General features: G+C 47.0%; 2 protein-coding genes across 2 annotated transcripts; both read right to left on the reverse strand.

Moving 5' to 3' along the window:
• Positions 1-348: 348 nt before the first annotated feature.
• On the reverse strand, positions 349-3,727 carry LOC144706226 (asparagine synthetase [glutamine-hydrolyzing]). The gene is made up of 12 exons (XM_078579158.1): positions 3,568-3,727; positions 3,139-3,277; positions 2,908-3,003; positions 2,625-2,766; positions 2,333-2,523; positions 2,094-2,255; positions 1,685-1,987; positions 1,473-1,607; positions 1,286-1,366; positions 1,101-1,187; positions 891-998; positions 349-817 (listed from the first exon to the last, which is right to left on the reverse strand). Exons 1-12 carry the CDS (start codon positions 3,645-3,647, stop codon positions 566-568), a joined length of 1,776 nt encoding a protein of 591 aa, XP_078435284.1. The 5' UTR covers positions 3,648-3,727; the 3' UTR covers positions 349-565.
• A 1,390-nt stretch (positions 3,728-5,117) lies between these two features.
• FAC1 (AMP deaminase, putative / myoadenylate deaminase) lies at positions 5,118-26,423 on the reverse strand. Its single transcript, XM_078579157.1, has 18 exons — positions 25,945-26,423; positions 25,233-25,408; positions 24,679-24,886; positions 24,377-24,555; positions 24,238-24,289; positions 24,013-24,140; positions 23,757-23,936; positions 20,596-20,663; positions 20,359-20,501; positions 7,210-7,271; positions 6,777-6,890; positions 6,550-6,690; positions 6,318-6,470; positions 6,178-6,231; positions 5,969-6,079; positions 5,593-5,847; positions 5,421-5,519; positions 5,118-5,338 (listed from the first exon to the last, which is right to left on the reverse strand). The coding sequence occupies exons 1-18, from the start codon at positions 26,315-26,317 to the stop codon at positions 5,273-5,275; spliced, it is 2,562 nt and encodes an 853-aa protein (XP_078435283.1). The 5' UTR covers positions 26,318-26,423; the 3' UTR covers positions 5,118-5,272.
• Between the last annotated feature and the right edge of the window lie 535 nt (positions 26,424-26,958).

Here is a 26,958-nt window from a genome sequence, read left to right on the forward strand (position 1 = left end):
AAATCCATACGACTTCAGAATTCTTTTTTGGATTTTAAAACATTCTAAATTTCATCTCCATGTGATTTATATTGCAACAATAAAGCTCTCGGCAATTTTGCCAGCAATCCCATCCAACATGGTCGCATCTAGAGATGGATCCCCATTTCATAAAAAAGAATCTTGACACTGGAATCATATGCCTAAAACACGTTAGTTTACCAAACCACATTACCAACATCCTGAAAAAGGGTGCCACCCCAGATAGATTTAACTCCATGAATGCAATTATTTTAACAACCTAGAAGCTAAATTTAGACACTCAAATCCTTCCAGTGTAGAGAGAGTGATAGAAAGACAAAAAAGACAGAAAGAAAGAGAGGAACTGTAGCTTGAAGCTGGTCCTTCGATTTATCAACGTACAAGAAACACTTACGAGTTACGAGATAAGCAGAACAGCGCTGCCTCACGGACAAAGAGAGGAGTGGATACAAAAACTAGTTACGAGCTCCTGGCAAACGTAGCTCTCCGAGCAGGACGAACCGATGGGAGGGGGCTGCCGACAGCGTCGCCGCTCCATCCATGGTTAGGTAGAGATGGCGACGGCAGGCCCCGCAGAGATGTCTATCATCCGTTCCTTCTTGTCGATAATCTCCAGAGGTGCTGAGCCGTTGGCGAGCGGGAGGGCATTCTTCTCGTCGAAGGCGGCGACATGGACGCCCAGAGCAGCCCTTCCCGACGGGTCGGGGTTGCTCGACCACTTCGCATCCCACTCCAGCGCCGCGGCGGTGCTGCACGCCACGCTGGGGCCGCCGGGGACCGTCAGCCTCGCCGAATTCTACAAGGGAGAGGGAGCGTCAAGATGGCCGCTTTTCTTCTCTGTTTTACCTCCGGGAAGGGTTATTCCGTACCTGTGGGAAGAACCTTTCGAAGATCATCCGATAATAGTAGCCCTCTTTGGTCGTCGGGGTGTTGTGCGGGTAGATCTTCTTGGCATTCAACAGCATCTTATCGGTTACCTGGTGAGTTAAGAGATTGGAGGAAGTTATGAGTTGATGACCGGAGCGAATAAGAGAGAATAGGGATGTTCGTGTTCGCGGATGACAGAAGAAGTGACCGACGTGTTTCGCGGCGTGGGCCTTTAGCCCGTCGATCCAGCTGTAGCCGACGCCGTCGCTGAACTGCTCCTTCTGTCGGTACAGGATGTGCTGAAGAAGGAAGAAAATAAGATGGAGCGAAGAAGTGTTTTTAGATCGTGAGAAAGCAGAAATTCAGGAGATTGAATTTGATTCTCAAGGGCCAGCACCTTGGGGAGAAAGGGTTCCTCCTCGTCGTCGAACGCCTTCCTCAGGATCCACTTCTCCATGCGACCGATGTCGGGCTGGATCTGAGACCAGGGAGCAAAATTCTGTGAGGACGGAACGGACACAGAAGAAGAACAGGTTTTGGGGAAAAAAAAGGAGGCGGGATTCGGGATTGAAGAGGAGGCTCACCATCTTCCAGGCGGGGTCGATGCTCATGGCAGTGTTGATGAACTCCTTGTCCAAGAACGGCACGCGAGCCTCGAGCCCCCAGGCCGAGGTGGCCTTGTTGGCCCTCAGGCAGTCGTACTGGTGAAGCGCCTTGATCTGCAGAGTCAGAGGGATGGGTAAAATTCCACAGCACTCGTCCTCGTGCCAGGGGAGATGAGACCATAGTGCGGTACCTTGCGGCACGTCTCGCGGTGGAATTCTTCCTTGTTGGGGGCCTTGTGGAAATAGAGGTAACCGCCGAAGATCTCGTCGGAGCCCTCCCCGGAGATGACCATCTTCACGCCGAGAGACTTGATCTTCCGGGACATGAGGAACATGGGCGTGCTGGCCCTGATGGTGGTCACGTCGTAGGTCTCGATGTGGTAGATGACGTCCTCAATGGCGTCGATCCCATCCTGCACGGTGAAGTAGAACTCGTGGTGCACCGTGCCGAGGTAGTCCGCCACCTCCTTGGCCGCCTTCAAGTCCGGCGACCCCTGGGGAGAATCGAAGAAGGAGGATAAGAAGCGCGGTTTTTCAATGGCTTTAAGAGGAGCAAGAAAGAGCGTATGGCGAGGAAGAAGAGGAACTCTTTGGGATCACCTTCATGCCGACGCAAAAGGAATGCAGATGCGTGCCCCACTGGTCGGCAGCCTTGGAACCCGCCAGATGGCGAGCGGTGACGGCGGCCACCAGCGACGAGTCGAGCCCGCCGGAGAGAAGAACGCCAAAGGGGACGTCCGTCATGAGCCTCTTGACGACGGCCTGCGAATTCGGTCGCACCGGTTATTTCGTTCGTTTTGAGTAAACGCGGGACAGTGGAGGCGCAAGAGAAGTAGTACATCTTCGAAGGCCTTCCTCAGAACCAGAGGGTCGTAGGGAACGGAGGGGACGGTCTCGGCGAACCACGGCGGGTTGTACCAGCGCCTGAACCCGTGTTCCTTGCTCGAGTAGAGGTGCCCCGGCGGGAACGGCTCAAAGTGCTCGCAGTCGTCGTTGAGCCCCTTCATCTCCGACGATACCCAAATGGATCCTGATCACGCGCGAGATTTGCCGCGTCGGAGGTAGCACAGACATTAATAACGAGACCAAAAGGCGGTGGAAAGAGGGAGGAGGTGCAGGGTTGAAGCTGACCGTCGATTCCATAGCCGATGTACAGGGAAGTGACTCCGATGGCGTCCCGGGCGACGAGAAAGGTGTTGCTGCGGGTGTCCAGCAGCACGAAGGAGAAGACCCCGTCCAGCATGTCGATGAAGTCCTCTCCATGCTCCTCGTACTGCTCTCGTTCATCGCCCGTGACGGTCAGTGCGGTGAGACAAGGGAGGAACAAGAAAGAAGAAAAAACAAGAAACGAGAAAGAAGAAGAAGAAGAAGAAGAAGAAGACTAGCGGAAGAGTAGAAGAGAGACGAGGCATACCAGGTGGGCGATGACGTCACAGTCGCTGCCGGTCCTGAAGCTGTGGTTGGGCAAGCTCTTCCTCAGCTCCTCGTGGTTGTAGATCTCTCCGTTGACCTGCTCAAGAGGCGAAAACACGTTTTCATGAATAAAAGCCTATATCATACGGTCGTCGTCGTCGTCCTGTCCCTTCTTCTCCAGTCGTCATCCTCTATATTTTTACTCTGGGATAGGCCAAGTAGGGTTAGTTACCGTGACGATGACGGAGCCGTCGGCGTTGTAGAGGGGCTGGTCGCCGGAGGCGGGGTCGATGATGGCGAGGCGCTGGTGCGACAAGAAGCAGTTACCGTGCTGCGCCAGCCCGCTCCAGTCGGGGCCCCTGTGCCTCAGCCTGTTTGCAAAAACGACCGCCATGAGCTCATGTGCATGAACGTCGAGTGATATACTTTACGACCCATCACTGCGGGGGAATAATCCTTTTATGAAATCATCGTCACTATTGGGACGATTTTGTCACCGTTGCCTGCGTGAATCGTAGTAATTATATTGGCTCTTGTTTGTGTTATCTGATTATGAGAGGGGAAGAGAATCCGTGAAAGAAGCGCGAAGAGCGAGAGAAGCTCATGCTCACGGACGAGGAGAAGAAAGAGCGAGAGGATAGAGAAGAGGAAAGGCCATTGCCTGCGGGAGAGCTCGAGAACTCTGACTCTCTTCGCCTGAGAGTCATCGGAGCAGCCCAACACTGCCAGAATCCCACACATGGCGACTGCACGAGGAGGAAGACGAAGACGAAGGAGAAGGATATATAGAAGAAAGCTCGCTGCTTGGAGATGACATATCCATGAGAGGGATCCCCGTATTTATAGGCAAAGGAGGGAGACCCCCCAGCGGCGCCGCTCCATCGCGTCGAGGCGTACTCTACCACGTGGCGATGCTTCCTTCGGTTGGCTCTGGCCTTCGCCAGGGTTATCCATATGCCGATGACGTGATTATAAGCCGTGGGTCTCGTCTGCTGTCCACCGTCCTTTTCGATAATCGTCGCCATGGGGAGGCCCGGTGTAACGATGGCTGCGAAGGAGAAAAACGCAGGAGGAATATTCGAGACGAAATTCGCGTACTCGCATCCATTTGATTATTTTGATATTTTCACCACTTCCGATTCTCGTGATTCCTATGCCAGGATCTAGTTTCTCTGATTATTTTTAATCTTCCTTTTCTTTTTCTTATCGTGATTACCGTCTTCTACGTCAGTCAATAGTTCTTTTTTGCCAGTTCCGTGTGCATCCAACCTTCGTTTGTCTGAACGCGGAGAAGGTACAAAACCCATTGTTTTTTTCTTTGATTTGTTTATCATATCGGCGGGCGATTTGTTTATCAAGACCGAGTGAGCGCGGCGCATGGGCAAAGAGTAATCTATACTAAGTATGCGGATTGGAACTCCTCGGCGCGGCGAATCGGCAGGATATCCGACGGTGAAGATCAGAGAAAAGTAGCGAGATAGAGAGGGAGAGCAGACTTTGCACGCCAAAACTTCTGAAAGCCACGCGCGAGATTTATTAAAACAAAAGAGAAGCGGTTAAGTTCAGACTTAAGAAAACCGTATTAGCCATGCAAGTGGGAATCGAACTCGCCAGATTCCCTACGAGACTAAGCTCAGAGGAGGATCCAGCTCAGGATCTTATCCCACTGAACCATCCACTTGCTTGATTCCATTTCTGGCAACGAAGATGCGTTTGGAATCAAGCCCAAGCTCAGATATTCGCACCTCCGCCGCTTAGGTCAGTACCATGCAATCGTCATCTTCGTTCCTCGAACGATATTTTCCAAGGAATTCCATAATTACTACGGAAGAGGTAGAATCTTCTTCAAACGATTGGAGACGAGCTAAAGTAGTAAAGATGGAGAAGAGCCCAAGAACGTCCCCATCCGGCGATGGGGATGGCTGACCTAAACTTATCGTTTTCCACTAGGAAGGCCATTTTTTCTTCTTCCCTTCATGGCTTATGACGTCTACCTCGAGTTTTTACTTCTGTTTTCTCTTATCCCATCCTGAAACTGAGCAAGAGATAGATATATATATATAGAGAGAGAGAGAGAGGATGAGGTGATAGACGTAGAAGATGGATGGAAAGAGGCAATGGATTTCTTGAAGATGAATGGAGACGTGTTGCAGAGATGAGGTTCATCAGGTGAAACGAGTTCCGCGTGTCGGATCGATAAAGACTGAACTCTGGGCAAGATTCATAGCCATGAACAGCCAAGCCAGCTTCTGTCATTCCAAGGTTGTCAGAACTTTGAATTCCCGTGAAGTTTATAAGGATGAACGAGGACGGGAACCCGGCCATGGTTCGTTCGGAAACTAAACGCCGAAAACAAGTTACATTTCTTATTCTATCTCCTCGGGGATCTCGGCTTTACCCAAGAACACCAGTTGCATCTCCTCTTTCCAAATCTGTACGTTGAAAGTAATTGTAAGTTAGAGAATCTGTTAAAAGCATCGCAAAAAACTCGGAATAAGGAACTCGACGACAAACCATGTCGCGGAATTCGACGCGAATGTGAGGAACGTTGGTCTTATGCGTGTCGTTCCCATCAGGCCCGCGCTTGTAGTAGGCCCTCCCGATCCAGTGGGACTGATAAAAGATTTAATTTTTTTTGTTAGGGGTGAGAAAAAAAGATGATCGAGATCATGAATTTGGAGAAAACCTTAAGGGCATGAGAGAATCCGGATTGGTAGACTGAATTTCGAGCAATCTCGCAGATATCAGTGGAGCTCAGCTTCCACACCGATGCCGCTATGCTGTACTCTTCAACCAAGGGTTCTTTTGTGAGATGTATCTGGAGAGGATCGTCTGTGGAGAGAGAAACATTAAGGCCCCGCATGAAGAACACAGGGAAGGGGTTTCGATGATAGTCGAGAAACAGAGAGTTATTGCTGAGAGGAGACATCGCCAGACCAATCTGAAACACACCCACAAAAAATTAAAAATTTAAAACCCACGGATAAAGAATTTTGGAGGTTTCTGCTTCCTAGAAGCTTTAAAATTAGTGGAGATCGAGTAATGGGCATGTCTTTGCTTACCTGAGCGAGATAGTACAGGTACTGTAACACAGGGGATTTCCTCAGACCGATGCCATGGGCGATGCTGTGGGCTGCGAGAAACGTAGCGGCAAGATGGTCGATGTCGCCAGCCTGAGGGAAAAAATTAATTCATTCAACCATAGTAAAATGGAAAAAGATGATGACTAATTATTCTTTTTTTGGCTAATAATATTGGGTTTAGTTAGTACCTCGCCGGCGTGTGGGCGAAACTTGATTATAGTCATGCCCTTCGATTCCCGGAGCTTGGGCCAACAAAGATTATCAAACACTCAGCACTACAGCCCTAGTTATGATAGATCAACTGGAGTTCTTGGATGATTAGTAATACCTTATTTAGAGTGTATAAATTTGCATAACAGTAGTAGGCATAGTACGAGAATGCAGGATTGAAGATGTTAGTCCATTGAGCTGGTGTTGGCATGTGTTTTGTTGGTCGTCTCTCCGGCTTACTTTCATCGTCAACTAAGTCGAAACCAACGACCTAGAAGTTTTCCGCCACAAATTAATTGCACTCTCAAAATTAAATAACAAGTGAAAAATACTCAACACCAAGAACTTACCTGCTTCAAGAAAACGTGCAATTGGGGATGCGAATCTGGATTAACCGTCACCTCGAAAAGGGGAAGAAAAACGTTGTCGAGAATGTTTTGGAATGACGTCACAATCCCCATTCCCTTGTAAACATTGTATAATCTTGGGAGCTGCAGAAGAGTGTTAGAATAAGGCATGAACCTGTTTCGCTTAAGGGAATGATTTATTATCACGTTCTGAGGGAAAGATCCCCAACCTGGATCAACCAAACCACATTTGGACTGTATAAGTCATTATTTACTATCCAGCTGGCAAGTTGATCCCACTCGCTCTGTTTCCTGCCATATATCGACAGTCTGTACTCTGCCATCTGCATACAGAACAAACGAGAAAAACTGTGTTAATCGCTACTGCAGAGTTAAAATCCCATTAAATGACATGAAACCCACGAAGAAATATAGAATTAGAAATAGCCATGAGCAAAGACAAGAGCAAAAAATAACAGAAAAAAGGTATCTAAACAAGATTTCTTTTTCCTGAAAAAATCTAAACAAGATTTCCTTGCGGTGTTGAAATTAATACTCTAGAAATAATCTTTTAGAGACGACTACTGATGTGCTAGAAACTCAAAGAGCACATAAGTCATGTACCCGACAAATGGTCAGTACAGTAGACTATTGTGGAAGTACCTGGTATTTACTCGCAGCTAAATCAGAGAAGACTTCTTTTGTCACTTCAGCAAGAAATCGACCTGGTATCCATCAACAAATGTCACATGTAAGGGCAGAGAAAACCAAATACCAAATCTGGGTTGATAGAAGTACATGTGTAAGAGTGCCTACTTAAGTGGTTTGTGTTAGAAATCAAAAACAAAGGTTCAAAAACTTTTTGAGATAGCTGAATCCCTTGTGATAGACAAATCGAAACAACAGTACGCGGGTTGAAGCTTACACAAATGTACAGCTGACCGACAGCATACACATCTGTATCATTTACACTTTCTTAGTCTAATTTAACACCAAACATAAGAGTTAACTAGCATTAATACCTGGAATTGACCCTGGATCTTGGGACCAAGGTTTACTGAATATAGATCGAAGTCATAAAGTTCAGAGCGCGCTCACATTGAACAAAACGAGACAATTTCTCACTGAAAACGAGCCAGGGTTTCATATGTCCGACCTTTTCTATGCACTATGGAAGCTGTAATAGATAGACCTGCTTTGTCCTTCAGTTTGAGGGATCAACTGATCAATTAACCGTTGGAGGTGACTCTAGTTTTTTTTTTTGAAAAGTGATTTAAGGTGGTCACCCGACAAAGCGGTAACCACCGGAGTTACATGCGGAGATATTTAAACTCTCCTGACCGCCTGGCCAACCTCTCTCTTAACTGATTACCCCTCTAGCGAACCAGGATGCCATGAGGCCTCAACCTCATGGGCTAACCCGTCCTTGGACACCATGCCCCCCCCGCCCCCAAATACTGCCTCATTTCGGTGGAGCCATATCGCCCAAAGCACTGTCAACGCTCGACCTCCCTCTTCCCTCCTCCTAGGGCCCCCTTGCCTTATGAACTCCCAAAAAACCTCCTCTGACGTCACATTCGACGCCAAGTGCACTTCGGTAGCTCAGATTGAACCGGCGACTGGGCACTCGAAGAATAAATGGTTGCAGTCTTCGTCACCATTTGTGCATAGAGAGCACGTCACAGAGGTATCAGGATACATCCTCCGACGGAAAACATGTGTCACCAGCCTCTTGCGTAGTAAGAGCCAACCAAAGATCTTAACCTTTAATGGAATCTTGAGGCGCCCAATGGCCTGACATGCCTGGATTGTTGATTGATCCTCCGTTCCCTAGCATAGCATCATGTAGGCCTTCCGAACAGAAAAGGGAATGTCTGTCCAAGTCCATCCGTCTTGTTCGCCATGTCTTGGCCGGCACTGAGACAAAGCTTGTTGCATGCCTAAGAAGTCTGCCACCCTTTGATCTGAGACAGCACCTTCTACCGTTGGATTCCATATATTGTCCCAACATTCTGCCATTGTGGCATCGGGGCATCTGGCCAGCGCATAGAGCCGAGGAAAAGCCTCCTTGAATGGGCCGTCTGAAGACCATGGGTCTCTCCAGAAGCGAAATAGGGAGCCGTCGCCAAGTCGGGTAGTGAAAAAGTCTTTAACTTAGTAGAAAATCCGTCTAAGGCCCTGCCAGAAAGGCGACATTCCTCTGCCTGGGGTTGCTTTCTCATCCAAGTTTAAACTCCGACCATAGCTGTCGCCCAAAATTTGGATGGCTAGGTCTTCCCAAGGGTGCATAATCCGTGCTATCCACTTTGTTAGTAGTGCTGTGTTCATGCATTTTAGATGGAGAACCCCAGGCCTCCTTGTTTGGTAGATCTGTAGACTATATCCCATGCCACCAGCGCCAGCCCTCGACCCTCCTTAAGCCCAGCGCCTTTCCATAGGAAACGACGCATCAGGCCTTCGAGCCTCTGATTGATTCCTACTGGCATCTTGAACACCGAGAGGTGGAAGATGGGAATTGATGACAGGACCCGCCTCACTAGCACTAGTCGACCTCCTCCAGGCAGCACCCTGACTTACCAGCCTTCTAGTCGTCTCTCAACCTTCTCTACCACCGGCTGCCAATCTACCTTAGTCATTCTTCCTGCGGTCAGTGGCAGGCCCAAGTATCTCATAGGTAGGCTTCCAAGTGGTGTACCAAGCGCCTCTGCGCATTGCGATGCCTCCTCCTGAGAGAGGCCACTACCCACAAAAGCTGATTTAGCCTGATTGATCTGTAGGCCAGAGAAGTCTGCAAATAGATCTAGTAAGGTGGACAAGTTTTTCGCCTCCTCCACCGAGCCTTCAATAGGAAAAATGGTGTCATCTGCGTATTGCAGTAGCGGAATACCCTCGGGGTGGCTTGCTGTCTGATATCCCTTTAAGAGACCGTGGGAGCTTGCTAGGTTGGTGCAAGAGACGAGTGCATCTGCCGCAAGGACAAAAAGTAAGGGGTCACGCAGGCAACCTTGCCTTACACCCCCTTTGCGGTTGTATACGCTCTCCTTCTGGCCTCCCATTCACCAACACTGAGAATAAGTGTGAAGTTATGCATCTTTTTACCCATGTAATCCATTCCTTCGGGAAGCCTTGTCTCTTCATTGATGCCCAAAGAAAATGCCAATCTGTGTGTCGTATGCTTTGGCGAAGTCAACTTTCCACATGAACCCCTTGGTCCCGTGCCTTTTCCATGAAGCGACTATCTCTCCTGCTGCGACTGCGCTATCCAATAGTAAGCGGCCCGGTATGAATGCTGATTGAGAGGGCCCGACAAGCTCTCCGATCACTACTCTCAGCCTGTTCGCCAAACCCTTTGCAATAATTAGGTAGATAGAGTTGGACAGCGAGATTGGTCTGTAATCCTCGATTTTATCTGTGCCGTGTGTCTTTGGAAGGAGAAAACGGTATGCCTGATTGATTCTCTCCATACTGCCCGTCCCTTGGCCAAAAAGCTTTGTAAAAGAATACCGGCAAACCATCTGGGCCTTGCGCCCCTTCGCCATTGAGTTCTTTAATTGCCTCGATCTCCTCCTCTGAGAAAGGGCGGATCAACTCTACCTTGCTAGCCGGGTTCAACATTCGTGCACCCTTACCACACCACACCCAACTGTTACGCCGTCCCTTTTTGTAGAACGAGCAGAAGTGTTCGGCAGCGGCACAACCCACCAGTTCTGGTCCGACATGTTCCTGGCCTCCCACCATCAGCTTTTGAATGTTGTTTATCTTTCTCCTCTCATTAACAGCTAGATGGAAGAATCTTGTGTTCACATCCCCTGCCTTAAGCCACAGTTGTCTAGACCTTCGCCTCCAGTCCATCTCCAGCTTCTTGTCTTCTTCGGCGACCACACCCCTCCATTTGCTTCGCTCATGGGCTTCATCTTCTTCCAGAAATCGAGTATCCCCCAGGTCATCCAAAACTTTGATCCTATGCGAGGCTTCTTTTCTGGATTGCCTTCTGTTCTCGTGGATGCGCTTACCTCCACAAGATGGTGCGTCAGCCCATGAATTCTTGCTGCAAGTGTTTCCATTTCGGATCTGAGTTGGGTCCGTGCTGACCACTTTCTCGCTATCTTGTCTTTGAAGCCAGCCTCTTGTAGCTTGAAATAGGTGGGCCTTCAGTTTGCTTCGTTTCCAGCCCACAAAATGGGAGTGTGATCTGATAGTGGCCTTGGGAGAGATCTTAGGTCTGCTAGTGGGAAACGTTCTGCCAGCTCCACTGAGCATAAAAATCGGTCTACTCTCGACAACCTGTTATGGCCCATTCTGCTTCTCCATGTATATGTGCAATCGGTCGGTCCCATTTCGTGGAGTAAATACTCTGAAATGAAAGCCCAAAAAGCCTCTGAATTGACGTCTCTCCCTCCCGCTTTGTTTGGTCGGTCCTGCGCTTCCAATGTCACATTAAAGTCACCTCCTATCAGTAAAGGGTACTCGTGGAAGGTGCCCACTAGATCTGCCAACTCTCTCCATAGGTCGTTTCTCCGTGAACCACTGGTTGGACCGTAGACCGAAGCTACGACCATTTCAAAATTGTCATTCATACGTTTTAACTTGACTGCCGCAGCAAACTGACCCGTCCACCCCCTGACCTCCCTATGGCATTGACCACCAAAAAACCTTCAAGAAAGCCCCTCCCCAATGTATTCCATTCCACTCACACTTTTCAAACATGGTTGCCTGTTGCCTGTAGGCATGCCACAGTGGCCCCCCATTCTCTCAGATACCTACCCATTACTCCACGCCTATTTTCGTCGCGGAGTCCATGAACGTTCCATGAGATACACTTCATGGAGAACAATCCTCACCACCCTCACTGCCCTGTGCCAGCTTTAGTTCGATCTTCAGTGCGAGCTCTTTAGCCCTGTGGTTTGTCACAGGGTCCTCCACTGTTTGTTCTCCGACAGGCTCTGTGGAGTCACAATTGGGAGGGTCCTCTGTGATTGTTTGATTGCCCACTGACTCGGCTGCAGCACAGTTGGGAAGGGCCTCCGTGGTCTCTTGGTCCACCGCCGACTCTAAAGCGGCGTGGTTGGGTGAGTTCTTCTCGGTTATTGATTCGTCAGCTGACTCTGCTGCGTGCACTACAGGGATGGCAGAGGATCTCTTTGCATTTAGCCTGGGGTTCGGCTGCCTCTTTCAATCCTTGGTCCTCTCAATTACTACCTCAGGCCTTGTATTCGGCTGCTAGCAGCAGGCGGCCACTTTTCCCGGCCTTTGCTCATGCAACTATTCTTCGTTCATGATGGATGCCAAACTTCTTAAGTTTGTAAACAAGCCTTTCACTACCTTGGCGACCCTTTTTGCAAGCCGCGGGCGCTGACTTACAGTTTTGTTCTTTCCTTCACTAACAATTGCCCTTCTACGTGGTGTGCTTCCTAGCTCCTGCACAATCTCTTGACTCTTGGGTTCTCCCCCCTTCCCTATGTCTGTCACGTGTCTCATTTGCGGCAGATGCTTGTGGCATCTGGTTTTCCTGTCGTACCTGCATTGTGTCCTCTTTGTTGTGTGAGATCCCTTTAGGGTCATCCTCCACCCCTGAAATGACTTTTGTTTGCTGTCTCCTCAGCTCTACAGCGACCGTCTTCATTCTGGAAACTGACGTCCCCCCGGAGGGAGTTGCTATTGCGTTGCCTTTGTCTCTCGTGGCCCACTGTCTATTAGCCAGTTGCTGTGGTGGTGGCGGTGGCAATTTTGTGGTGAGGCGAACCTCATAGATTCCTTCTAGGCCACAAAAGTTCAGGATGGGCGGAGGCGTGGTTGCTTGGATCCGCTCCGACTCCAATCCATAAGAAAGGACACGTTTGAGAGTGCCTAAAGGTCTGACCAAAGCCTCCAGCGCCGGTCTGGTCCGATATCCCATTGGGACGCCTCGAGCTTCTATAATGTGTGAGACACTGGATCCCCTCGTTGAACCATCGCTTGGGAGAACCTACGCCATCTCACTAGTGCACCCCTGCTGACTACTTGCTCCCAGCCGATCAGTGATGTGTAAGCTGCCATTGATGCTCCCCGAAGAAAGAAATTACCGCTTTCGAGGGTCCATACCTCTGCCTTGGTGAGGGCTATAACTTTTGTATGGAGACCCTTCTGAACCTTGTCTGTTGTTGGGGAGCCTCTCAGGACCTCTCTGGTTAGGCAGCCCATCAGGGTTCCCTGGTGGTCTGCCGGTGCTCCATTTTGCCAAATGTTGTCGTCCTTTGGTTGAGGTTGAGGGCCCATGGAGCCGTGAGTTTTCCGGTTGAGGTATGTCTGTCTGACCATATCTCTACCATCTCTTGGGCGTTCCATTTGATGATGGCCTGTCATCCGGCATCAAAGGCAGACCAGCTTGCCCCGACATTCCCTTGCCCGATGGCCACTCTTCAAGCATCGATAACAGTGCTCTTCCGTCCCTCCCGCTCAATATATCTCTGGCTGTGGAACTTCCTTTGACCAAACCCTAGGTCGAGGAAGAGGGAAAAGAGGGAAAAGGGAAAGGAGAACAGAATGAAAAACGAGATTCACCTTTTTTTCTAGGGTTTTTTCCTGTGTACCCTTTATAACATAGGTCCACGGGAAGGCAACATACATTGGGCTTATGGGCCCACAGTGGGCCCCATTACATAGATAGACAGATACAAGAGAATTTAAACAAAAGGTCCTCCCGTTGACACCCCCCCTCAAGCTGGTAGGTAGATACTTCTAACACCCAGCTTGGATAGGAGCTTTTGAAAAATTCTTCCTGGGACACTTTTTGTGAGGAGGTCCGCCACTTGATCGGCTGTTGGCTCGTACTCCAGCTTGATTAGCTTCTGGTCAATCTTCTCTCTGATAAAGTGACGATTAATCTCGACATGCTTCGTTCTATCATGTTGAACTGGATTGTGAGCAATATTAATCGCTGATTGACTGTCACGGTAGAGTAGAATTGGAGGATCTGCTGGGCGTTTTCGTACCCGAAGGTCCTCAAGGATAATCTGGAGCCATATACCTTCACAGATACCTTTAGCAAGGGCCCTGAATTCGGCTTCTGCACTGGATAGTGCAATCACATGTTGTTTCTTACTCTTCCATGTGACTAGATTTCCTCCAAGGAATGTACAATACGCTGTTGTTGACCGACGATCAGAAAGTGATCCGCCATAGTCTGAGTCTATATAAATAGACAGATTAAGGTCACTACCCCTTGTGTACAATAAGCCATGGCCTGCTGTGCCTTTCAAATATGACAGCACTCTGTAAGCAGCTTGCATGTGCGGCTCACGAGGACTATGCATAAACTGACTGAGGAGACCGACTGCAAAAGCAACATCTGGCCTGGTATGGTTGAGGTATATAAGTCTTCCAATCAAGCGCTGATATCTCTCTTTACTGACTGGGGCAGACTCTTCACACAAACCCAATTTAATATTAGGTTCAAGAGGTGTTGCAGCCGGCTTACAATTGCTCATTCCTGTTTCATGTAGAAGATCCATAATATACTTGCGTTGTGAGATAAATATTCCCTCCTTCGAGTAAGCCACTTCAATGCCCAGGAAATACCTTAGCTGCCCTAAAGCCTTAATTTCAAACACCTCAGCCAAACGCATACCCAGTGACTTAATTTCTTCAACATCATCACCTGTAATAATGATATCGTCCACATACACCAGTAAAATTGCTACCTGCCCAGAAGATGATTGCTTCACAAATAGAGTGTGGTCTCCGTGACTTTGCAAATAGCCCATGTGCTTCAAGCTTTGTGAAAATTTGCCAAACCACGCCCGTGGAGACTGCTTAAGACCATACAATGTTTTCTTCAACCTGCAGACTTTGTCACAAGATACATTAGAATAGTATCCAGGAGGTAGCTGCATGTAAATTTCCTCCTCCAACTCCCCGTGTAGAAATGCATTTTTAACATCATACTGATGTAATTTCCATCCCAAACTTGCCGATACTGCAATCAGTATACGTACCGTGGTCAACTTGGCCACCGGTGCAAATGTTTCTTCATAATCAATTCCATAGCATTGTGTATACCCCTTGGCCACTAACCTTGCTTTATATCTTTCAACAGATCCATCAGCTTTAAACTTCACAGTGTACACCCATCGGCATCCAACTGGTTTTTTACCTTTTGGTAGATCAACAATGTCCCACGTACAATTCTTCCTAAGAGCTTCCATTTCAATGTTCATTGCTTCCACCCATCTGTCATCTGCAAGGGCTTCTCTAACATTCTTTGGAATAGTGATAGAGTCAATCTTAGTTAGGAAAGTTTGATACTCAGTAGAGGTATGGTCATATGTCACAAAGTTGGACATGGGATATTTCACCCCCTGAGTACATGACCGCTTCCCTTTCCTGAGTGCAATAGGCCACCCAAACTCATCATCTTGGATTGGTGAAATCACTTCTTCAGTTATATGGCGCTCATCATCATGAGTTGCTTCTTCGTTCTGTGAGATTACTCCTTGTGCACCTTGGTAAGCTTCTTCATCTTCACTTGGCCTTGTCTCTTCCCCAGATGCTATATTGTCATCAACAGCGTCATTCAAATTCGTATCATTCGATGGACATCTAGGCTCCAGTACTTCATAATGCTGGGACTCAGTGCTGGCGATTGTAGCAGGCACATCTGCAGGAAACACAGCTTGAATATTTTCTGGTGTTTCACCAAGAAAAAATGCATGCTTCTCATCAAATGTAACATCTGCTGATATATAAAACCTCCTTGACTTAGGATCGTAGCATTTATACCCCTTCTTTTCTTGAGAGTATCCAACAAATACACACCTAACTGCCCATGGACTGAGCTTATCCACCGGATTGTGTACATGAACGAAGGCTGTGCAGCCAAATACTCTGGACTTTAGTTTTGTCTTTAAATCAACATGTGGGACATGTTTAGAAAGAATCTCCACCGGACTATCATAGTTCAGTATCCTCGATGGTAGCCGATTAATTAAGTGTACTGCAGTCAGTATAGCTTCACCCCAGTAGTGTTTGGGCATATTTTGATGGAGGAGGAGTGTGCGAGCTGTATTCACCACATGGCCAATCTTTCTCTCTGCAACTCCATTTTGCTGTGGTGTATATACACACCATGACTCATGTACAATTCTACGTTCTGAAAAGAAAGACGACAAAGTAGTGTTGAAGAAATCTGTCGCATTATCTGTCCTGAATTTTTGCACACACACCGAACTGAGTTTGAATGCGCATGCAGAAGTCTTTAACAACTTTAGTCACCTCTGACTTCTGTTTAAGGAGATGCACCCAAGTCAACCTGGTACAGTCATCGACCAGGATAAGAAACCATCTTGCTCCTGTCAAAGATACAACAGGTGATGGCCCCCACACATCACAATGAATAAGAGAGAAAGCCACTTCACTTCTTTCACTGGTTCTGTTATAAGATGATCGCTTGTGCTTAGCACATTGACAAGAGTCACACACAATTGTAGATATTTCAAGGTCTTTAGCAAAGTAAGGAAACATTTTTTCCATCAATACAAAAGTTGGATGTCCCAATCGAAAGTGCAACAATTTAGATTCTCCAAGTTGTTTGCTTCGCTTCTCTTCAAGTATCTGAGCATCCACCGTCATCGCTGCCTTCCACCCGCCCTTGATGTAGATGAATCCATTTCGTTTTTCAAAGGGTGAAATCCTCCGGTTCCTTGCCTTATCATAAACAAAACACCCAGTATTATCAAAAAATAGTGTGCATCCAGTATCGTGAGCTAAACGCCGGGGTGAAATTAATTGAGCCCTTAAATCAGGCACATGAAGCACATTTAGAATAATTCCCACACTGATCAACTTTCACATTACCAACACCGATGACGGGTAGCGCTGCTCCTCCTGCAGTGAATACCTTCTTTCCTCTGTCACAAGGGGAGTATGTGCAGAATTTGGCCTTGTACGGAGTCATATGGTCCGTTGCTCCAGAATCAAGGATCCAATCTCTGTAAATTAAATTTTCTGGAGAAAATGAATTACCTGACCTGGTGAGAGTACTGGTCATGGCCGAGGAGCTGACTAGAGCCTTCAGCTTCTCCAGCTCCTCTCTGAGATGAATAACCTCCTCCGTGTTGGACTTCCCCATGCATTTTACATTCCCTTGTTCAAAAGGTTCAGCTTCTTCTGGATCACTTACTCCAGTATGTGCAGAGTGAGCTTGAGCTCTGGGAGGTCGCCCATGCAAATCCCAGCACTTGTCCTTGGTGTGGCCTCTACGCTTACAATAATGACACACAATGGAGCTTTTATGGTCTCTACCTCCTTGACTTTTACGATTTTCATATGTCTCATGTGTTTCTTGCCCAGTAACCTTATCTGCACTTCGAAGATCTGCTTCTCCAGTCCTCTGGTTCTTCGCCTTGGCTATCATTCCCAAACTTGCCTCCTCCTTAAGGGTATTGCTAGCAACTTGCAGACGACTTTCTTCTTCCAATATAAGGTAGATAGCCTGTTCCAGATCAGGAATCTTTTCTCGATTCAGAATTTGGCTTCGTACCGACTCATACTCAGGGTTGAGACCCATCAGAAACTTGAACATTCTATCTCGAAGAGTATATTCCCATTCATCTGGATTACGAATTGGATCCAACTCCAACCAAATGGTCTGCAGCTCATTAACATAGTCAGTTACACTTCTATCTCACTGCCGCAGATTCCAAGCTCTAATCACAAGTTCATACGTCCTCCAAAGATTACTCTTCTTAAGAGCATTCTTCTCAACATACTCCCAAATTTGCTTGGCGGTCTTCAAGAAAGCCATCCTGGGGAGTTGATCTTTGGTCATACTGCTGAGCAGGAGCACATGGACGATAGCATCATCTCGCTTCCAGGACTTATACGAAGGATTTGATGGATCTATTTCTTCACTTAGATGATCATTCAACTCTCGGCCAATCAGGGTGAGCTCCACCAACTGGCCCCACTGTGCAAAATTCCTCCCATTATCTCTCAGCGGCTCTGCTACAGGAGGAATTACAGAGGGCAAAAGACTGTGAGAATCCCTCAAATCGCCATGAGCTCCACTTGCTGCTGTAGACACCGCGTCACTAGTCATCTTCAACTGACCAATAGGTCACCACCGCACTTCACAAGCAAGCCAAGGAGAACTCCACAGCAATGCAGTCCACAACTGCCTAGCCAACACTTCACAGCAATGCACAGCACTTCTGAACGAGAAGATTCCCGTTCACACTCACTAGAACCACACCACACCACGCCTGCTGTTCACTGCTCCAGAAGAATGCTCACACCACACCAGAGGAATGCTCCACGCCTACTGTGCACTTCTGAATGTGAAGAGGCCACACCAAGACGCTTCTCTCACACCGAACGGCCACGGAAGCACCACGACCCCAGGTCCTCGTTCTTCTCGATCCCACGACCTCACGACCCGAGCTCGAGCCCAGACGCTGCCTGCTCAATCTCACAACCTTTGCTCTGATACCATGTGGAACTTCCTTTGACCAAACCCTAGGTCGAGGAAGAGGGAAAAGAGAGAAAGGAGAAGAGAATGAAAAACGAGATTCACCTTTTTTTCTAGGGTTTTTTCCTGTGTACCCTTTATAACATGGGTCCACGGGAAGGCAACATACATTGGGCTTATGGGCCTACAGTGGGCCCCATTACATAGATAGACAAATACAAGAGAATTTAAACAAAAGGTCCTCCGTTGACACTGGCCGGCGGATAACTCGTTGTCTTCGTGGACCGACTCTCACCCACCCCTCCACTTCTTTTACCTCTGGCACTTGATCAGCAGTGCATATTCTGCTAGACACAGGGAGAGGTTCTGACCGTCTTGTTCTGTTATGACTCTCTTCCCCCCGTGACGCAGAGTGTTGTCTAAGCCTCGTCCTGGCTTGGTGAGGGAAACTCCGACTCCATCGTGTTGTTTCTCCCACTCCCCCATGCGGATCGTCTCCTGTAGGTCTGCTCGACTTGTTCTGCAGGTTGCCAAGGGGGCGGTGCAAAGAGCCAGCATAGCGTGTTGCTCCGCAATCCCCCTCCATGCCTTCGGGGGCTTCCTCCTGGTCCTCTCGTACCACTGACCCCTCTCTCTACATGTGGCTATACCCACCATTGTAGAGTTTGCCACTTGATGGTCTTCGCACCCCACCAGGCCACTGGGTATGGGCTGAGCGACCCAAGACTCATGCCAGCCTAGGGTCTCCTTTTGACTACCGGTCCACCCAACCTTTTCTGTTGTCTGGCCTGGGTGCCTTCCCACCTGATACCCTGGCCTCTGCAGCCCCTCTGTCCTTGTGTAGCTCTCCTGATCATGTGTCCAATAATGTTGTCTCAAGTCACTCTCGCCCAGTGAGTGTCGTCCCGGCTTCCCCCTTCTTGTCCCGGACCCTGCTTTGAAGCATCCTCCGCAATTACCTCCTTGCGGGATCGTTGTGTGCATGCCATCGTCACCCTGTTGCGCTGTTGCATTCTACTGAAGCCAGAACCGCCACGAAGGCGGAGTAGAAGACTGCAGGATGGGCAGAGACCATCATTTGACGAGCAGATGATGGTCTCCTCGTAGATTTCTCTGGACTCAGAGACCAGTCAAAAGAAGTGTGGGGGAATTCGGGTTATGTTGTAGAGATGTTGCTTCAAGGTCTTGCCAGAAATAGAGGCTCGGGGGATTTGGATACATTGTGTCCTTCCGTCCAGTAACTTGATAAGCATTTGGTTGTTCCCTGAGGCTGTTCGCCTTTCAATATGGGCACTGCTATTGCTGGGGGCCCATGATTTGTATCTGTCTGTGTTGATCTTCGCGTCCTTCCGCTTCTTCCGCTTCTCAAGGAAATAAGCTATGAGTTGCAACTCCTGGTCCAGTATCTTCGCGTACACCCAGAGATCTCTGGGTTTGCCATACGCAGAGATTATTATGTCTTTCCTTGTCTGTAGCCGAGCAGCCGGGACCTTCTTGCAAGAGAAGAAAGGTCGGAGCGTCCAAAGCCACTGATGTGGAGTCAGTACGGAGTAAGAAGAGGAGGAAACGCCAGCAAAGGGAGCCCAGATGTGGAAGTAGGAGGGATGTTGCAGCAGTGCCACTATCACGTTCATATTCAGTCGATCTGGTGCCCTGAACTCTTTGAGTGACGGATTGATCCGTGCACTCAATTGTGCATAGTTGTCAGAGCAGGTTTGTCAAAGGCCGAGTTTATGATGGTGATGGTAAAACAACCGGCGCTATGACTCCAAGTCTAAGTGTTAGATCACGCAGTACTAACTTATGGGCCAGAGGCCATGTATATGTAATAGAATAACCCTAGGGGGATAATGGAAAACCTAACTGAGAGCAGCTGACTGAGAGGGCCCAATAGAGGCCCAATAAGAGCCCACTAAGGGCCCATTAAGGGTCCAATAGTGGGGAGCCCATTAGGGCTAAATATTAGGTCCAATAAGGACCTAACATTTACTGGGCCTGATGAACATCAGGCCCAGTCTCCAACGGTCAGGAAACTGACCGTTGGACATCCAGCTGCGAAAAGCAGTTGGATGTAACCTTTCCAACGGACATATTTTTTCAAAAATATGACCGTTGGAAAGGCTGTTCTCTCTCTTGTTTAAAGTATAAAAGGGGGCACTGGTGAAGTAAATAGATGATCCATTTTTTCTGCCCAATCTTCTGTGCATCTTTCTCTCTATCTCTCTCCTCTCCCATCCTCTCTCCCATCACTTACACTAAGAATATGTTTATACGAAGCAAAACACTTTTTGAATACTCTGAGGATAATATTTTGAAGACGGAAACCAGAGGAAATGGAGAGGACACTCAAAATTGAATGACAGTTTTACCTTGGATGAGATTTTCTTGCTTTAGAAAAATTTCCCTTAGCCGACTTTGTCCGCAGGGATTGTACTTGAGGTTAAATTTATCAAAGCGATGGAACGTGCTTTTATCCGCGTGTACATCCAGTAAGTCCACATTCAGGTCATACCTAAAAACAGAAAAAGGATATCGTTTTCCACATAAAAGAGAATGTGTCTAATGTTGATAAAATCAAACGGAGGAAACAAGTTTTTCTTTATTACCCAGTTAAATCCAAACTCTCGAAGACTTCTCTCAGCGTTAGGTAGGTTCCATCTCGGAAAATGACCACCTACGGAAAAAAGGGACCCATTAATGATTGATAATCAAATAATGGCCGTTCACAGTCAAAGCCATCACCTTTGCTAGTAGAATACATGAGATTAATTACAAACCTAACAGTAATTGACACCGAAAATTACATACTTCCTGTGAAATACACTTTGTTGGGCATAAGTGTGACAATTAATAAATACGTCAGTAATGAAAATTTTTCTATAATGTGTGAGATAAACAATTGTATCTCTTGCAGTAGAGGCCTTAGAAATTTCTTGCAGATTCATCACGTCTGATTATACATTACGTGAGTATGATTCCCCTTCAAGCCCCTAATTCTCAAAAATATCATCGTCAGAGGTAAACACGAACCAATTCATTTGCGGTATTATAAGAGAACGTGATACAGAATTAGCGTTGGAAGGAACAAGTAAACCATGCATAGATGAGGGAAGAGAGAGAGATGACCAATGAGAGAGAGACAGAGAGACAACGAGCAAGACAGAGAGAGAGATTAGAGAGATGAGGGAAGAGAGAGAGAGATGAGCAACGAGAGAGAGATAGAGAGAAGACAAACAAGACACAGTGAGAGATAAGAGAGATGAGGGAAGAGAGAGAGATGAGCAACAAGACAGAGACAGAGACGATGAATGAGAGAGAGATGAGGAACCACAGAGAGAGTGAGATGAGCAACTAGAGAGAGATAAGAGATGACAGAGAATAGAGATATGAGAAAGACGAAAAGCGAGAAAGATAATGCACCAGCAAAGAGGAGATAGAATCCCATGGAATGGGGGGACAGGCCAATAATGATGAGAGAGACGAACAACATTAACTCATACGCCCGTGATCTGGGGAGGTGACAAATGACAGTACTGTAGCAGGCTGGGTGATGGTCGGGCCCCATAGGAAAACATCACTAAGGCCAGACCAAGGGACCTGCTCAAGCAAAAACAAAGGCTGGGAACCAAAATGTTTCCTCTGCCTCGCTTGGGGGCACTATGCCTGGGACTGTAGAGATCCACCGACATGTAGGAGTTGCAGAGGAGTTGGACAGTGAAAGTTCTCCTGCCCAGGGGCTGACCTATATGACCCAGGAGAAGAGACTCCCAGGGTAGTCCCACAAGGATCGGGCAAAACGACACCTCTCGAAGAGATCCAGACAGAGGGGAGGGCAGACATACGTGAGCATTGGGTATTATCTCCAAGACTGTCTGGTCAGCAGAGTGGTGGGCAGAACCTGGAATTTCGAGGAGGTCAAGAGAAGGCTATGTATGAAATTCTCAACATTGGGAGGGGCAGAACTTTGGAGACTGGACACAGGAGATCTCTTCTTACATGGGCTGTCAAAGGCAGCATATGTTATGATGTGCAGATGGTCACAACGAATTAGCAGAAATGAACAAATAAGATGGTGGCAGGTTCTCCCTGCTGACGGGATATCGTATAGTGAACCATAGACAGTCATCATGGAAGCTACAGCATATTATATCAACGGGATTATACCCAAAGGACCTCTCACCACCACCGTGGCTCATGTTGTAAAGCTAGAGTTTGAGGTGGCCGGGGCCTCTCACTGACATGCCATTAGGGTGAGCGTGTCAGGACGTCAACCTCCATCTGCGCCGCCACCAGAGAAACGAAGGACAGAGACAGAGAGATGCAAGGGAATGGAAGCAGTATTGACAAAATTGCAGAATAAGAGTGTCGGAGTGTTAGTGGGCCCTGCCAATGCCCCGGGACTACCAGAGTCTCCTGTTATGGTGTAGGCACTGTATGGAGAACCCAACGGATGACAGGTGTAAAGGTGTGGCAGGTCACCCGGAAAGGAGGAAACCTACGCTTAGCAGAGTTGGGTAGGACAGGTCAAAATTTGGAGCAGGGTGCAAACCGAAAGGAGCAGCCCACTCTACCTGAGAGAAACACAAAGGAGAAGAATGGGATGGAAACAGAAAGGAAAGAGGTGGGGCATAAAGAGGAGCCAAGTTAATGCCATGGATACACAGGTCGGAAGGGAAAGATGCCCATGTAAGTGGATAACATAGAGGAGGCTGGTAGTATAGCACCGGATGTCATGGATAGGATGCCAGGTCGAGAAGATATTGACTCCATTGCTCGGGTCCAAACAGTCGTGGAGAAATCAGGATTCCTGCATGAGCAGAGGCAAGAATGGGGTCATCCATTCCACCCATAAAGTGCATTTCATGGAATGAATGTGGCCTCCATGACGAGCGGAGGAGAAGAATAAACCATGCTTTCCAGCAGAAGAGGAACAACTCGGTTGAGGCTAGCGCAACAGGGAGAGCTGGTGCGCCCCTTCTAAATGGTGGAGGCCACGACGCAGGAGTTTCAGCAAGGTAATTTTGGATTGGAAAGAATTAACCATGCTTATTTGGTTTAACTCTCAAAATGTCAAGGAGTCACCAGAGTGGAGATTTTCAGCCTATTGCACCATCCAACTTGATCTTATCATAGCCAAGGTCTTGGCCAACTGGCCCAGGGAGGTGATCAACAACTTGGTGGGGCCATCCCAGTTTATATTTATTACAAGATGACAACTGGTTGATGGCACAGTTGTAGCAACAGAAATCTTAATAGTGGAAAAAGAATGAAGGTCAAAGGGCTTATGTGGAAGGTGAATTTGACAAAGGTTTAAGACTGCCTTGACTAGGAGTTCCCATTGGCATCTTTGCGGCACCAAGGATTTCCAGCAGAATGGAGATACTATGGGCAACTTTCTATACAAATGAAGTACAACCTCTGCAAAAGCTATTTATGAGCAGAGACAATTTTCCTGAGATTTCAGGGACAAGTCGAAATGTCTTGCCCTTACTATAAATCATACAAAGACAAAACTGAAAATATAATTGGAGCTTCAATTCAAGTCTCACCACAGAAAGAAAATTAAAATAAAATAAAATGGTATATATAATCTACCGTTAAATGTAAAATCGGAAAATCTTTTTATCCGTTCTTTTTGTACCCAATATCTTGTTTGCGAAATCAAGCCCATTTTTTCCAGAATAACCATCTTGTTTAAGAAATCAAATCAAACTCAAATTAGCATGCCACTAGAATCGGATCATGTAATGAGTATAAATATACGTACCTCATCAGGTTCTTTCCTTAGCTTAGATTTAATGAACCTCAATAGATGTTTTTGGTTCATACAAGCCGAATGGTGAACGTGAGTATCAACCTTCCTCACGTTATAAAAATCACGATGGGGTGCACTTTTTTGGGCAAGGAACTCAGCATCAGAGTTTAACATGTGATGCATGTTGAATTTCTGGAAATTTCACAACCTTATCAGTCTAAAGTGTTAGGAAGAACATGCATCAGAACGCATCAGGAGAAAACATCACCTGTTCCAAAAGTACCAATCGACGATGGCACACTGTCCTTATATTACCTGCCGCAATGATTCGCAGAAGGCGATGCAAATCGGTAAAAAACTCTGTCGCATCGGGAACATGAAAAAGTTTTTTTTTGCCTGGAACAGGAGAAAAAGAGGCAATTGTATTAATGTCCATATCAGACTTTGCTTAGATGAACACGAATTACTTAAATAGCATACCAACACAACTTACTATTTTTATTTGCATAAACATGAACCACGCCATCTTCCATTTGAAAATGATGCTGAAAGATATGATACAGAGCAAAATCGTAAAGAGTTACCAAACATGCACAAGAAAGGTATCGCTTACTCAACAAATTGTCACATACATCTGTTTTTTTCTCTGAAGTATATACAAAGGGATTTGGATTTGGCTTTGGGGTACTGGGGTCTGTGATGACTTCTTTCTCCCAGGGGGTCACTTGCTCTGTGAATACATAAGCTTTTCGTAGTTTCAAACACTCTTGAAGAACCATAAAAACCTCTGTCTCATCCGCACTGGGCGTCTCTGCATATTAATGAATAGAAATTTTACCCAATTATAAACACAGATTAAGTATTTTTTAGCTTCAATCATTTAATAGACGTAAGTTTCATCTGAGAGAAATAGGCAGCAAATTAAACACTGTACCAGTAGGAGTTATCTTCAATTTTATGTAATTCTCATGTTCAGGTTCCTTTCGAAGTATATCGGCAGTAACAGGATCAGGTTGGACACTATGAAGGTCTCCGGAAACAGTGTGACTTCTAATTACATTAGCACCAGATAAAGTATTTGAGTTTGCCTCTGTTTCAGCTTCGTCCGGCAAATCTTGAAGAAACGCATCAGCTTGTGACGTCTGTTCATCAGGTTAACCTTAGAATAGAAATAAAAATTGAAAACCAAAAAACAATATGCGGTACTCCGATGTGTAAAGAATGATAGTTAATTGGATTTTGGGGTACAAATGTAAAAACATTTTTTCGTAAGTTATGCAATCATCCAGAATAGCCCATGATTAATCGCACGCTCAAAACTGCTTATTTTAGAATGATCGAAAGTTCAGTTAAATACAAAGCAGAAGAATAGACCCCGTCCATCATTATAAACTGCAAGCAGTCAGCATCCCTATGCAAGCTATAGTTAATTGGAAGTTGAAGACTACACTCGTCTTGTCAATAATCAAGAGACCGAACAACACTTACAGAGTCTTGAATAGGATCAATATATATTTCTTCCGTTTTGAAATCAGAGGGCGAGTTGTCATCTGCAGAACCCTGTATACTTTCCAAGGAACTGGAAATTGGTGGCCGGGGAGATATTGACCTGATACCATGCTCAGCTCTCTTGCTCACACTCGCGCTACGTGATTGCCGGTTCCCTGATGAGTCCAATAACACATCATTCGACTAAATAATAAGACATGACACACCCAGGACCCGTTAAGTGGTATGATTAAATAGCACATTTTACATTCTAAGAAGGGATGTAAGCGAGACTTATTCGATTTGAAAATAAAATGTAAATGTAGTTGAAAATTACGAAAGAAATTATGTACTATACTGAATGTCTCATTGTAGTTGGGTCTCCAAGTTTTCGGAATGTTCCCAAGTACAGATCAATCCCAGAAAAAACATCTCGGAATTCTTCAAGAGTAAACCTTTCCTTAACCTTAATAATTTATGGTAAACAAATAGGCGGAGGTGGCAATGGGATCAGGCCACCAAGAAGCAGAAGATCAGTTCAAGTCACCATAAATCCAAGGGGGAATCACCAAGAAAAATGAAAAATTATTAGTTTATAAACGAATCACGGGCCGTCTTAATTTCTTTCCAATTCTACGACGCCCGTCAATCTTCAAAATCTCACATTTCTATTTTTTTTTTAATTTGAGAGCAGAGGAAAGCTGCGCACAACCTTCGGGATGTATCTGGAGGCGAGGTAACTGCGGAGGGAAAGACAAGCTCTTGGAATCTTCAACCTTGTCCACATCGCCATTGAATGAACCATTCACGAGGTTGACATCGGCGAGGGCTGAAGAGCGCTGAGAGCGGTGTTCTCTCTTGTCGAATTTGGCAGGTGGAGATGGGCAATCCAACTCCGAATTCTCGTCCTCCTCGAAGTTATCCTCGTCGGGGCCGCGGTTTCTCACTTTGCGCCTGCTGCGTTCCCGTCGGGCGTACTCGAGGACTTGTTCAAGGGTCTTTCGATGCATAGAGTAGGCAGAGATGGCGACGATGGAGGCGCCGACCAGCGCCGCCATGGCCATATGGAGAACGTAGTCGTCCATACCCGCGGCTTCTCCCTTCCTCTCGTCGGCGCAGCCGCTTAAACCCCGCCGCTACAATAGGGACACGCAGGGAAGGGTTCAAGGAGATGGCCTGTGGGGGGTGGGGGTGAATTTTTCAAGCTTTCCTGTATTATATTTTGAAATAACGTGCGTAACCTTCGTCCGATTGTATTTATGGGAATATCCGCATTTTTCTAGGGATTATGTAATTTGAGGTGTGGCAGCGTTGCAGGTGAAAGATTCGTACGGCGGGGACATGTTTTTTGTCGCGCGCCGCGTGGCGCTGCCACGACGACTCCTTTTTGGGAAGTATATTGGAATGAGAGTGTATTATTTGTGTTTGTGTTAGATTTGACCTTTGGGATCTCTCTCTCTCTCTCTCTCTCTCTCTCTCTCTCTCTCTCTCTCTCTCTCTCTCTCTCTCTCTCTCTCTCTCTCTCTCTCTCTCTCTCTCTCTCTCTCTCTCTCTCTCTCTCTCTCTCTCTCTCTCTCTCTCTCTCTCTCTCTCTCTCTCTCTCTCTCTCTCTCTCTCTCTCTCTCTCTCTCTCTCTCTCTCTCTCTCTCTCTCTCTCTCTCTCTCTCTCTCTCTCTCTCTCTCTCTCTCTCTCTCTCTCTCTCTCTCTCTCTCTCTCTCTCTCTCT

Source organism: Wolffia australiana, chromosome 1 (genome assembly GCF_029677425.1).
Source record: "Wolffia australiana isolate 7733 chromosome 1, ASM2967742v1".
Classification (NCBI taxonomy): Eukaryota; Viridiplantae; Streptophyta; class Magnoliopsida; order Alismatales; family Araceae; genus Wolffia; species Wolffia australiana.

Coding starts and splice junctions, on each gene's coding strand:
- FAC1 (XM_078579157.1), bottom strand. CDS start 26,317: ATGGACGACTACGTTCTCCATATGGCCATGGCGGCGCTGGTCGGCGCC. Junction 5,520..5,592: donor GATTCTCTCATGCCCTTAAG/GTTTTCTCCAAA, acceptor ATCTTTTATCAG/TCCCACTGGATCGGGAGGGC. Junction 5,339..5,420: donor GCGTCGAATTCCGCGACATG/GTTTGTCGTCGA, acceptor TTCAACGTACAG/ATTTGGAAAGAGGAGATGCA.
- LOC144706226 (XM_078579158.1), bottom strand. CDS start 3,647: ATGTGTGGGATTCTGGCAGTGTTGGGCTGCTCCGATGACTCTCAGGCG. Junction 3,278..3,567: donor GTTCTCGAGCTCTCCCGCAG/GCAATGGCCTTT, acceptor TTTTGCAAACAG/GCTGAGGCACAGGGGCCCCG. Junction 818..890: donor TCGAAAGGTTCTTCCCACAG/GTACGGAATAAC, acceptor TCTCCCTTGTAG/AATTCGGCGAGGCTGACGGT.